This window comes from Erpetoichthys calabaricus, chromosome 3 (assembly GCF_900747795.2).
Source record: "Erpetoichthys calabaricus chromosome 3, fErpCal1.3, whole genome shotgun sequence".
NCBI lineage: Eukaryota > Metazoa > Chordata > Cladistia > Polypteriformes > Polypteridae > Erpetoichthys > Erpetoichthys calabaricus.
In genome coordinates, this window is record NC_041396.2 from 170,819,862 (window position 1) to 170,834,257 (window position 14,396).

General features: G+C 37.6%; 1 protein-coding gene across 1 annotated transcript; it reads right to left on the bottom strand.

The window, feature by feature from the left end:
- Positions 1-2,966: 2,966 nt before the first annotated feature.
- nkx2.4b (NK2 homeobox 4b) lies at positions 2,967-6,217 on the bottom strand. The gene is made up of 2 exons (XM_028799169.2): positions 5,036-6,217; positions 2,967-4,401 (listed from the first exon to the last, which is right to left on the bottom strand). Exons 1-2 carry the CDS (start codon positions 5,406-5,408, stop codon positions 3,728-3,730), a joined length of 1,047 nt encoding a protein of 348 aa, XP_028655002.2. The 5' UTR covers positions 5,409-6,217; the 3' UTR covers positions 2,967-3,727.
- Between the last annotated feature and the right edge of the window lie 8,179 nt (positions 6,218-14,396).

The following is a 14,396-nucleotide window of genomic DNA, read 5'->3' on the forward strand; positions in this document are numbered from 1 at the left end:
CGCGATCGTGCTTCTGTATCCCAGGTACGGTTTTAAAATACCGAATGTGTAAGTCGCTAATCTTTCATTTCCAAATTAATCAAATGTCTGCACACCGAAGTTCAAATTAGATAGCTTCCTTCTAAGCGCATTAATGAAGCACACGAACTGTGCTAGTTTTTTTTTTTTTTTCCTTCTTTCTTGCCATGATGCTAAATGTTGAATTTGAACTTGCATGTTCTCCATTTGGTGTATAGCGACTTTTTTTTTTTTAGTTCGAGTAAAATACTTTACTTTTGGGTTAATGTATAATACTGATGGGTTTTTGGAATTTAAGGTTGCTACTATCAGTATTCATATTTGCATTATTTTTTAAGCAAATTGCTGGATTGGCATATTATGTGCCAAGCTGTCATATTTTACTTTCATCGCTGATCTTCTGCACGGCAGTTAAGAGCTGGATGAACCCTTAATCGTTTGGCGATCTTCTAGTTCAGGTAGCACAGTTTTAAACGTCCCAGATACCGATTAATGCAGCCGTTTCTTGCCTTCGTAACTGTCATTTTCGTCATCGCACCATCCTAACGAGTAATTCTTTTCATTATTTATGCCAAAGAGCTTTCGCCTCATTTGTAGCATTGCTGTTGGTTTTTCCATTCATTGTGTAAACGTATGTTCGAGCAGTGGAGATTTTGTACATATGATTTGTAAGGGATGTGGTGCATGCATTAAGTATACAATACAAAAAAAAATCTGCTTCAAAGAAATAAATGATACATTTTTAAAACGTAACAATAGCAAAGCTATATCCAAACCCTTCTTTTTAAGCTGTAAGCTACCGCAGGTGCGTTTTAGTCATTTAAACCTTCCACATTTGTACCTCTTGTCCTTAAACATTTCGGTTGCTAAGTAACAATTTAAGAAGAACATTTCCCGCTCTTTCAATAAAGATGCTTATCCACCTCTTAAGTTAATGAGTTTCACCTATTCAGAAATTCGTATTGTAATGAAGTTTCACAGCTAAGCAACATGTTGGGCAGTATCCGTTTTAATTATACCGCCACGAGAAGGAAAAAAAATGCAATTGTTACTTTTTTTCCTCCCGAATTCTAAGTAGTTAGTAGTACGTGTAAAAAGTAATATAAGCGAGCAGGAAAGTGCGTCATTTGTGGCAGCCGTCGTTGTCTTTATTAATACATGAATTTATTGGTAAATTTAATATACAACGCCCGAGAGTGTGGGGAAGAGTACATTTATTATTTTTCAAGCTAGTAATCCAGTTAGAAATAAAATAGAGTGCTCCTGATTCTAAAATTCGTGAAGATTTTACTAGGGAATTCTCGAGCACACCTAAGCAATAGAACGCTTACTGCTGAGGCTTAGACGGCTACGGACTTGTAAGAGTAAAGCATCCTCGGTCTCCATCTGCTGAGATTCCGGATGTTCTGAGCCAGCAAAGTCTGTTATCGGCCATGATCAGTGTTGCTTTGTATATGCAGTCATTTGTTTTAATGGGTGACGTTTAAGAGGTTTTTTCCCAGTGATTTGTCTTATTTATAGCACAAGTATTAGATATATGTGAATTACAAAAAAATCCGTTAGGTCTGCACACGCAAGTTGCTTACTCTGATAAACAAAATGTACACTTGCCTGTAAAGATGCTCGTGAATGTCAGACAGAGATTCTGTGTGTGTGTATATGTATGTATATATATATAATATATATACATATAGTGAGAGAATGGTCTATATAGAAATCTAGAATTATCTGCGATATTACATAATATGAATTATGCGCAATTGCCTAATTATACCTTTATAAAGATTGGGCATAGGAAAGGCGCTATAGAATTGTATTTATTTATTATTATTACACGGGGACATGTTCGTATTAGGACTGCCCCGAAATCGAATATTAAAAGTGCAAAATGCTGTCAGAACGATTAATTATTGTTTAAAGTTAATATTTCACGTGATATTTGATATTCTGAATCTTTTCGGTTTTAATTTAATATTTAGAAAAAGTAAAAGGAAGTATTGTTTTAAACCTTAATTTTTAGCTAAGGAGAATGCGGTCCAATAAAATTATGTAACCGATATGACTGGGAAGAATCCCAGAACGGATTTCTGGCGATCGCGCCGTGTGAGGTTGATGAAGCAGCAAGTTCTTGATATTTCAAAAAGACTTACACTTGAAGTCACATAGTAAGCATATTATTTGTTTATAGTCGGTGTATTTAATATTTTACGTGTGCTATTTAAATTATGTTCTCTGTAAATTAAGGCACCATTATCTGAAAAATAATTCAAAACCGAGAACCTTAAAAGGTGTGTTTTTAGGAATTGTCGCCGGAATGCGGCGGCTCGTCTTGTCGAATAGAGAGTAACAGCAATATGCCGCTTGGGCAGCAGAAGACGTGATGTTGTAAATAAACAGTTCACTATGCAGAAAATGTAATAATAATTTATTTGTTTAAAGTTGGTGTTAAGAAAATACTGAATTTGTATTTCTTAAACAAGGTGCACTGAATGAACAGAAATAAACCCTTGGAACGGTCTTAAAACTGAAAAAAAAAACAAACAAATCCATTAAACAGTTCTCCGCATACATCTGGGGAACAGAGTTTCAATAATCGATAATAAGAAAAGGAATCTTTTGGCCAATAAATCGGCATAAGGAAATAAAACTTAACAGAAATACGCGCGTTTCGAAATGTTCCAATTATTTTGTGCATTTTAATGAAACTGAATGTTTAATCATTATCTGAGTCTTTATTTTAAGGAGGTGGGTGTGCCATGGCGCTGCTTCCTTGTCTTGGCATATTTCATGCATGGCACGGGGGTGGGGGTGGGGGTCTTTTGCATCGGGACCAACAACATTCAAACACCCCCATCGACCTTGAGTTGTAGTTCAATTTGTGTTCAATCAGATTCTAATGAAAATGCACTTCAACAGCATCCTTATAAAATTAATTCTTCAGAAATAGGTTATGCTTCAAGTGATTTATTGTTAAAGTTCAATTGGTTTGTAACATATATACAGCAGCCACCACGTGTCTTCCTTTAAATTACAAAAAAAAATAATTAAAATAAAACAGAAATGATGCTTTGATTAAGATTTTCTTAAAACATTATCATACACAGGTCTTAACTCTTAGGTGTTAGCCAAATATACAGTGCCTAAGGAGGTTAATTCTACGCGTCTAAAGAATTTTACAATACCTATATAGTTTACTTAAAATATTAACTGCCATATTCTAGCTCTTCGAATGGATTTCCACTTGGATTTTTAATTATTTTATTTATGTCTCCTTAAAAAAATCGCATATTTCTTCGTATCCCTTTGCGGGGTTGCAGTTTGTGGAGCAGCATTCACAGTTCAGCTGACGAAAAATTTAATACAGTAACATATCCTATTCAGTGTCCCGTGGAAATAAAAAAAAACAAAACAAAACTGATATTATAAAAGTAAATAACAGCACTCAAAAGGTTTCCGCTGCGCGCGCAGGCGGGTGCGCGCGTCTTCGTCCCGCGTGTTTTGCGCGTCCCGCAATGTCAAAGTGAGCCGTCCTCCTCGGTGAAGGGAAGTCCTCCGGGTCACAGAGTGCTCTGGGCTTCGGCCACTGCAAAAAGGAAGTAACGTGCCTCACTTTCTTTCTTTAGTTTTTTTTCTTTCGTTTGTATGTATTTGTTCATTTCTTGTGTCGTACTTATTTTCCAAGAAATAAAACAAAGAGGCCCAGTTGGTCCTACCATGTCCTACCATACAGTAGGTTAGGGCTGACCATGTTGGTGGTGTAATCTACAGCCGAAGTGTCTATCTGAGCCATATTTGTAATTTGGCTGTGTAGAGACGAAGGGCTCGGTGACATTTCCTCCAGGTCTGGGGCCTGCGCTAACGGGTTCACCTGCTGGTTTTGGTGCTGAGTGATGGCGTTGTTGGAAGCTGCCATAACCCCACTCGACCCGGTTTGCTGCTGTTGCTGAACTTGTTGTTGACCGGGTGTTGGCGTGCCAGAGCCGTTTTGGCATGGTTTACCATCCTTGACCAGCACTGGCACTGCCACTCGCCGCGGGGACTGCTGCTGTTGGCACAAACTGTTCTCGTGCTGAAGTTGCTGGGTTGCTTTGTCCTTAGCTTGTCGCTTCATCTTATACCGATGATTCTGAAACCAGATTTTAACTTGGGTCGGGGTTAGGTGAATCATGCTGGCCAGGTGTTCCCTCTCAGGAGCCGAGAGATATTTTTGTTGTTTAAACCTCCGTTCGAGCTCGTAGACCTGTGCCTGAGAGAAGAGCACTCTTCTTTTTCTTCTCGGGGCAGCGTGCAAAGGTGCCATTGACTTGGTTGCCTCGGCCATCCCAGTTAAGGTTCCCATTCCCGCCATGTTCATGCCCGTGGAAGGTCCCATGAATCTGGAAACTGCGGGGAAACAAGAGAGCAGTCAATAACTTCGCTGGAAGAGAAGCAACTCACTCGTCCCAGGGTTCAAAATGACGTACAAGGAGCCGAGTACCGGAGGCATCTTTTTTTTCATCAAACGGCAAAAAAGAAAAAAAAATACCTAAAAAAATTCGGGTGGTATAGTCTATGAAAGGCACTGTATAAAGGTATCTAAACTTGAAAGTGAACTCAGCTGTGCTCAGATTAACAAGACAGACAAGCTGCAGGCAGCGTATATCTAAAAAAAAAACGGATATACATAAATATATATGTCTGGTATATATCTGTAATTCTGCATTTCTCTTCAGCACTTGCACTTGTATGACAGAAATTTTATGGTTAATAAGTTGTAACGAACACCGGTGAGAAAAAGTAAAAATTAAAAAAAACTTTAGAAATACTTCAACACACAACGCAAAGGCTGAAATGTTCTCTTTGCTGTAGCACCTTTCAGATCTGTTGGTTTGTCTCACATAATAATCATTTTTCATGTACTCTATCTAATATACAGTGCCATTGGTATTTATTTTCATATAGTGCCTTTCCTATCTATCATACACTGCTATTGGACATTTTTTCATATATCTATCTATCATGTAAATTATAAACTTACTTGTTGAATATCTGGGGTCCGGGTTGGCTCCGTACCATCCAGTGGCTGCTGCGCTATTTCTCATGGTCTCTTGGTAGGACGGCAGGTCCCCCATGTTGCCAATACTTCCGTTGCAGTAGCCTCCCATGGCACTATGAGAAAACTGAGACACCCCGTGTGGCATGTGGTAGGTCGTAGCCGCCACGGTGGCGTTGTGGCCCATGGTGTGTTGTTGCATGCCAGGCTGAGAAACCTGGGGTTGCCGGTAGGCTCCCAGCGGAGAAGTGAGATTTCCTGTGCTGTCCATGCCACTAAACTTCTTGTAGGTCTCCTCGATGGGGCTCAAAATATCAGTGACTGAGAAAGGCGTCGTGTGCTTTGGGCTCAACGACATGTTTCGGCACACAAGGTGGATTTGTGGAGCGGATGAGCCGTGTTGTTGTGTTAGCTCTCTCCTTGTGGATGTCTACGTAAGAGAGTGCTTGTAGTCCGCCTGAGATCCGATTGATCGCCTTGGAGAAGGAGGCGAGCCCTGGGCGCTCTTATCTCGGGTTTATTGTAGCCAGGCGCCAGGTTTACGACAAACATAGTGGGCGGAGCGACGGCGCAAACGAGCAAACAATAGTCATTGACATCTTAGCGAGATAATTGGGCAAAATGTAGTTAGTTTCATATTAAGGGAAGTATGATGCCAAACAAAATATTTGATTAACCGATTCCGCCCTCCCCCTGCCCTGCCTTTGACTATGGCTTTTCGTTTTATTCCCCCATCAATTAAAACATTTGATGTACGTGAAGTCCACCTCTGGTAGATACCTCGCACCGTTAGTTGCGCTATTTTATACCATCTCATTGTTAGACCCGGCGTGTCTGAGGTCAGCTGGACCACTGCCCTTCTTTCTGGTGAATGCTATACTTTCTATAAACTTAGAGAGCACTTTGACCAAACACAAGCACCCCGGTGCCGAGTGAAAGAGCTACAATGGGGCTTCTGCTTCATTGTACAACAACCTAATTTATGCGTCTTAAGCATCATTTTGTTCCTACCGAGGGGGGCACTTCCAAATTAGCTCAAGGTATCAAATCCCAGTGAGGAGAAAGAAATATGGATAGAGATCCCATCTTGTAAGTATAATACTACCTGAAGTTTGAGGAGTTTCAAAAATGTTGGAGACAGCAATTAGGAGTTCGAGACTGCAGGATTCTTTATCTATCTATCGATCTATCTATAACATATAAATGTTAAATATCTCTACTTAATGCAACATGTAAATAATAACAAATATTATTTGATCATTTAAACAGATTTATGTATACTATGCACGCAGATACTTGCGCCAAACTCATATTGTCAAAATGTAACGCATTTTAAAAAATGTAAGACGTATAGATTAAACAGACAAAATCGCAAAAAACAATTCTGCAGCCATGTTCACTTTAAATTTACCTTTACAAGAAACTCATTTTTTATTTTAATTTTAAATAATTACAATAAACTATCCATTTTTGTGTTTAAAATTATTAAATTGCGTAAGTAATTAATAAATAACATTTTGTTTCGATTGCTGTCGTTTCGTATCAGTGCTTCTTTTTAAATATGCTCTAAAGGTTGCGGTGAAATTGTTGTTTCAGGAGCAATTTATGCTGAAATGTATTTTAAACAGTTTCTTTGCTGATTTCTCTTTTTCCCCACCAAAAACAGCGCCCACTTCTACCCCAGTATGTTTATTTTGGATTCATAGCGCCTTATGCATGAATTAGCAGCACCAAAGTTTTTGTGGACAGAGTGGCGACAGTTTGAAGATGATGGAAAACTTTTAAATGGTCTCAATAGGGTTTCTGGGCTTTTCTAGAAAAGGGGGACACGGCCAATAAAAACTACACTTAATCCCTGGTCTGAGTATTTCCATTTTCAGAAAAAAGAACTCAGACCTGCAGAAGTGCTCCGCGAGCAGGTTGTATTACAGGATTTGTATTTTAATTTCCTTATTTTTTAGCAAATGATTTTCGTTGTGTTATTAACTGTTGATCTGTTAATGTATTATTTGAATGTTTAAAATTTAGTTTCAATTTAAAATAAGCATAATCGCGTAGAGATTTATAATAGAAGAAGTTTATTTAAATGTGCAGAGTAAACCTCCAATTAATTTGTGTGCGTTTGGATTCAAATACCTGCACAAAGTACATTTGTTTCCACAGAAATCGACAAGCAGTTGAATCCTGGAGATCTGAGGAGCATTTTCGGGGTTACCTCTGTCTGTGTAGATCACTTGCGGGGTTCTAGGCTTTTCTTAAACGTGCACAGGGAATGTTTGTTAGTTAAATTAACACAGATTAACACTGCTTTTTGAAGTTTTCGACTAATATTTGAGGGAATGTTGTTTTCACACACACATATTGAGTGTTACTGCTACACCGCTGGTTTAACGGCGCACCTGTCCCGTTACTCGTTTTAGGCAGCAGATTCGATGATAGTGCCCGCTGCATAGACTCTATCTATCTATCTATCTATCTATCTATCTATCTATCTATCTATCTATCTATCTATCTATCTATCTATCTATCTATCTATCTATCTATCTATCTATCTAATTTAGTTTGAAATATGTTATTTCCAGTCAGGATGGACAATGTTGTTTGACTCTATTGCATACCTTATAAGTTCCAAATACGTTCGTGCTGAGTAAACCTGGTGTGACGATGGGAGCGTGTTCTGTGAAGGACTGGCATCCCTACCTTGACCCTGACGCTGCTGGAACAGAATCGGGCACTCGCGACCTAATATTGGAATCAATTGGGGATACAAATGGAAGGTGATAATGGAGATTGCAGCCAAACGTCTGGCTTTAAAGCAACAATAACAGAAACGTTACAAGTGTGCCTTATCTAATAAGGTCATATTTAATGTTAGTTTACATATTTACTTTGCGTAAAATTAACAATCGTTTACAGAAGCCAGCGAAGTCTTTCAAAAATTTCATTATGTTATAACCTGTGGAATTATATTTAATTGCACAAATATCTATTAATTTTGATCCTGTTAAGGAAGTTAAGTGCTGCATCTTACATTTTTGTGCCCTATATGATGGAGAAATAAATAATAAAAAAAAACTATTGCTATGTGTTCTGATCACATTAGGCACGAAAAGATTTACTCTACGCCTATCCTTTAGATGATAAAAGTGATTTTTATTGTTATATCTCAATGGAAAAGGACAGATTGAAATGATCAGTTTTAGAGCTAGTGGAGTTATGTTTTGTGTTTCTGTTCAGACATTTGTTGTTATACATATTCTTCTTTTAAGTGTGAATCGCAATCTGATTATTATAGGTAACATTTTGGTTGGTCAGCCAGTCGGCAGACATCTGCCGCGTCCTCTTAGAAAAGCAGATCATATATATGTGGTATAGTATCTGCTAAATAACACACACACACACACACACACACACACACACACACACACACACGTGTGTGTGTGTGTATAAAATGTAATTATTTGTATTATTGTAGTATTGTGTATGTACATGTCTTTTGTCGGTATTTTATTATTGTCAATGTTCTGAGAAGACATACAAGTAGAATTTCAGCTGTACTATTTAGACAACATGCAATGTACACAGGACTATAACCCAATTTTAAAAGTATGTGTATATTGTATCTGTCCTCTACACATATACACCATACTTCTATCTATCTATCTATCTATCTATCTATCTATCTATCTATCTATCTATCTATCTATCTATCTATCTATCTATCTAGCTATCTATCTAGCTATCTATCTACCCATGGCCCTCTATTTTTCATGTACTACTTATAATCAAATGAATGTCAGTTTGCTTTAGTGATTAAGTTAATGTTGACAGTTACAAGCCGGCTGCATATCCACTAAAACACTGACGTTATAAAACCCGGAGACTTTTCTGTCATTCAAAAGCACACTACAAATCCGTTATTATCAGGGCGGCTCTAATGTCTTAGAGGTTTCCTGAATACCCCAAGCCCCTGAAGTAGACGAAGCGGGTTTAGTAGTGTTTTTTTAGGTCATGTTATGTTTCCTAAATAATGAATCACTTTAAGAATGGGTAGCACGATCCGTTTAACAACTTCATTCAGTCCGATATGTTATTCCTCGCTTTAGTACCTCTTCCTGTCACTTACAGTTCTGACACAGAAGAGTGGCGGCGTTTTCCCCTATTTCACAAACTCTAGTAAAGAGAGTAGGAGACGAGCACCCTGATTACATGACAGAATCTGTTAACCCAGAATGCCAAGTATCTCTATGTCACAATACACATATGAAGAGGCCATCGAATTTCAGCTCCCTTACACTACAATTGCAGCATTTCCACTCTTTTCTACGTGCTTAAATCAAAGCGTTCTCCTTACCTGGACACGAGAGCTAAGCCCGGTAATGGTGTAAGTTTACTATAGTTACTGGCGAGTTGTATTGCTCGCCGGCTCTAAGAGAATTTGGGTCACGATACGTGCAGCAGCGATTAGGCGACATGTTGTGTGCTGCAGTGGCGGCCCTGGTTATGTAATACGAGTGGATGAGCGCACCCTTCAACCTGTCAGCTCTCAAGTCGGAGCATGGCCTTTAGAGACAAGGACCAATGATCAGATTGAGGAACACGCCACTACAGCACACGCTGCTTTGCCGCTTTGAACTGAAGTAGCTTTATTTTTTATGCTTTTTCCCCACTTTATTGCTGCCATCACTTTTGTCAAACTATATTCCAAAACGCACTATTGACTCTGGTTTTGAACTATATAGATCTGGAGTTAGAAAGGAAGAACGAGCTTCAAAATCAGGGTCACTTGAGAGAGAGCGAGAGAGAGAGAGAGAAAGAGGGGGGGAGAGGGAGAGAGAGATGGTGCAGCGGAACCTCTGAAAGATAAACCACTGAAGGGTACCGATGATCCTGACCGACCGCAGCGACCTGCGCCGCGCGCACCGCCACACAACGTGCGGCCGTACACCGCTAAACTGCGAAAACTTGTGTCAGCTTCACTTGGTAGGTATGTGTCTTATTTTTACCTGGGCACCTGCAAAAGTGCACATTTCTCTCTGCGGAATGTTCAACGACAGACACTGCAATGGAGCTGTTCAATGAAATAAGAGTAAGCCGGTCATTTTACAGCAACGCTGACATTTTGTTTTTTTTTTGTTATACTGCCGCTGTAAATATGTAAATTAATGGCTAATAAATGGCAAATTAGCCCACTAGTTCCCTTAACATGAGCAAACTAAGTCAGAAGTATTATTTCAAATAATTTTAAAATTCTAATTAAAAATGTAATAATATTAGGGATACTGCTACTGTTAATACAGTTTGCCGCACTCGGCTAATAGTATCAACACTGAGCAAACTGACATCATCTGAAATATTATTATTAGTATTTATAATAATAATAACAATACTTAAGTAGTTATTACATCCATGACTCGGTTTTAAATAAATTATATCTCAGTGAGGTCGATGCTGCTGCTAAACTTGATAGAAAAAAACTACAAAAAAAGAGTGTGGTTTTAACACAAAACTGTACTACAATTGATTATTATGCAATTCATAACTTTTGTAGTGATTTAATTAAAGCAATAGACCTAATTATACTAATATATAAGCTTGATAATAAAAATAGTCAAAAGTGCTGCTGTTATTAATGTTAGAATAGTACCAGCGGTAACATTAACACTTGTATTAGCAGCCGTAATTACTGACAAGTTTCTGCAACACTTTCTTTTTCCGCTCATACCCAATAATAATAAGTTATCAGCAGAAACAGAAATAAAATATTACAGAAAATAAAAAAACGATTACATATTTTGTCGTTTGGTAAACTGAACTATATTTTCAGACATAAATAATAAAACAAAATTCTTCCCGTAGCCTATTACTGGAAATTTAAGTTAAATGAACTAATAAAATAAAACAAGAATAACAAGATTTGTTGATTGTAACGCTGTCTGACATGGCATTTGTTCACTGTAATGTGATCTTTAAAAAAACAATACATTATATTAATAAATGTATTTTTAAAACATTCGCCGTTTATAATAAATTTTATTTAAATATTGGGTGATCGCAATTTAAGAGTATTCTGTAAGTTAGTTTCTGAATAGGAATCAATGTAGAAATAAGTAAGCTTAAATCGATCAATTATAATTTAGTGAAAGTAGAATATTATTACAAAAAGTTTTGGATTAGGAAATAACGAATAGGTGAAATGAATGAAGAATTGCATGCATAAAAACGTTTTCCTGTATTTTATATAAATGTCTCGTATAAGCAGCAGCGTTATATAACGTTTCGTAACCTCCAAATTTTTTTATAAAGTATTTTGCTTACTTATTTCAAAAATAGTGATCGCGCTTTTTGGAGTTTGTATTGTGTCTTCATAATGATAGTGAAAAGTACCCTAACTCAAAAAGTTCTCTCTGTTAGACACATGCTTATATATATATATATATATATATATATATATATATATATATATATATATATATATATATATATAAACACACACACGTAGGATGAGTGCTGAACAAAAAGTTTGCAGCCTGAACCTGAAAATCGTATACTGTGCTTACTTAAATATGCTGTAATAAGTGAAGTCCAAGTTCCTGTTATTTGTGGTTCATAGTGTGTGTTTCAGTTTTCCGAATCAAGCCAAAACATGTGCGGAAAACAGCAAGGATCTTTTATTTCTACGGTGGACAACAATACGGATCCTTCTCGCCTATAAGTTAGTGTGTCCCAGGACGGGTCTCCCACACACCCCACAGCCAATGATAGCACGGCGTTTGATTTTGTGGTGTGCGGCACTTGATTCTGAAACATGAAACATACATTAATTCAAACATATAAACAGCAGAATATAGTAACTCATCTATCTATCTATCTATCTATCTATCTATCTATCTATCTATCTATCTATCTATCTATCTATCTATCTATCTATCTATCTATCAAACACGTTTAAATAAACACATCCATATATACTGTAGTATACTGTAAGCATATATACATAGGTGTGTATGTATGTATGTATTTTCTTTAGTTTTGATAATTTTATATATATATAATATATATATATCTCACGACTAGTTAAAAGGTGTTGGATGGAGGGTTGATATATCCTTTACATGCAGCCCAAAACATCTTTTAGACCCGTCACGTATCTGCATGATGCACGGAGGACTTCCTGTGGAGGACTGGGTGGGCATTAATGACCACTGCCCAGTGGCTTTTTTTCGTAGGGAGTCTTCCTTGAAGGTATGATCCGTGTGCCTTCATTCAAATGCTTTGCATTGTTTTATGGCCACCCCAGCTGTTCGCCGTATTAAAGTGCCACAGCTTTTCAAAGACACCTGCCTGGCAGCATTCTCTGCATGAGTAGCTGTGCAGCTAACAAGTGAAAAATATAATATTATACTGGAAAATGTGGAAGACCTTAGATGATATTTCATTTCCATTTCGTTATCAGACCATGTTTTTTTTTTTTTGTTTTGCTCTTTTCATTTCTAAGAAAATTTTTACAAGCAAAAAAATGTAATACATTTCACAGTGAAATTCATATTTGAAAATACTAACCCAACTAAGAGTTTCAAGCTAAATGTTTCCTACCACATCATTTCAATATAACAAGGTTCGTTTTGTTTTTTCTTGTGTGACTAGACAATTAGATAGATGTCTAAGTGAACGATTTCCTTTGATTGCCTGGAGCACTTTGGTAATATTTAGTCGCACACCTGAACAAAGGGCTTCCCAACAGGAGCGATCCATTGGCGCTTGGATGTAATTATTCAGATATAATCAAACCGAGGAGTGGCATGGGCAGAAGTATTACATAGGTTATAAAGAACAGAAAAGAAGTAGTGAAACTCTGAAAAGGCCCTGAAACTTTGAGGGATGAAGCTGTAGGCAGCCATGCGTTTCATACCGCGGCAAACGCGTTATGCCTTGACATTGTACAATATGCCTCCAGCGCACGTCCCTCGACGGAAGTGTCAGCAGTAGCTGATGTAAAACGTCCAGGTGGCTTACATATTTTATTCTGAACTGGCGACTTATCCATACTTTTCCCTAGTTCTCCCCATCTCATTTAATGTTGGGCTGATCCTTATTAGACTTTCTTTCCGTATACGCCATACATGACATGTACAAAATGCAACACTATACAGTCCCGAATTCGACATAGACAGCGCAAATTCCGTTTCGGTTCCACTTGGCTGCCTGATGTCCAGAATGTTTTGATTGTTTTCAACCGGAGAGAATGAAACTCCGCAAAGAACATTTTGTTAAAAAGCCATTCCTGTAAGACTATAACATAAAGAATGTGATTTTGAAGCTGCTGATTTTAATTGTTTGTTAAAATGAAGAAGACTAACTCCACTCTTAAAAATCAAGATGCCAGGGTGGTTCTTCAGAGCAATGCCATTGAGGAACCATTTTTGTTTCCCTTAAGAACCATTCACGTGAAGGACCCAGAAAGAGCCTTTATTTATTTAGATCCATAACAAACTCCATAAATAACGATAGCAGATTTATAAATTACCAGAAGGTTTAATAGGATTCTAATAACACAGGATGAGTTCAGGTTTTCTTGACCTGTTCTATCCTGCAAAGTAGTCTTTTGTACATTAAAGATTTCTATTTTGTCCACAGGTTAGGAAACTTTTCAAAGCCCAAATAACCAAATTCGTATGCAAAGGACCATTCCCAGAAAGGAATGGTTCTGCAAGGAACTATACAATCAAGTGAAGAGCCATTACAGAACCGTTATTGCTAAGTGTGTCGACTCTGCGGATTCAGGTTTGATAAATACGTCTATGTATCTGACAGTACAGCAAATCTTTTAATACCAATTAATTCATTCATTCTAACCATTTGCAAAGCAAATAAACTAACTTGTAAAATAAAATGCAACATGACTGAAGGCAATGCCATTTTTGTTTCAGATCTACGGAAAACCAATGTGTGTATACTGCAACATATTGGGATTTTGTCAAAAGTATCATATATCAGGTATAAACAAATAGGACCGAGGTTAAATTATACATGTAAATGAAGTAGTTGTTAAAGTTTTTTTTTTTTAAACCTAAGTCAGACTCAGTGTAACGTCATCAGTCATCGTAAGCTGTTGCCCTCAGGGAAAGAAAAGAGGAAATCTCAAGCAACAACGTGGAGAACATGTAAACTCAGAAGTGACCGGATGAGGATTCTGCCCCTGGTCCCTGACCTATATAAGAGGCATCAGTTATTACCGCTATGTCACCATACTACGTGCATTTTACTGGCACTGATTTCTGTTAAAATGTTCATTTGACTGCAGGTGCCCTATACTGGACTGGCGTGATGCCCTGCAACTAGTCCT

What these genes read in the sequence shown, in the direction of transcription:
- nkx2.4b (XM_028799169.2), bottom strand. Translation starts at nt 5,408, where the DNA reads ATGTCGTTGAGCCCAAAGCACACGACGCCTTTCTCAGTCACTGATATT. An exon ending in GGACCCCAGATATTCAACAA is followed by an intron (nt 4,402 to 5,035) that starts GTAAGTTTATAA and finishes GTTTCCCCGCAG; the next exon opens with TTTCCAGATTCATGGGACCT.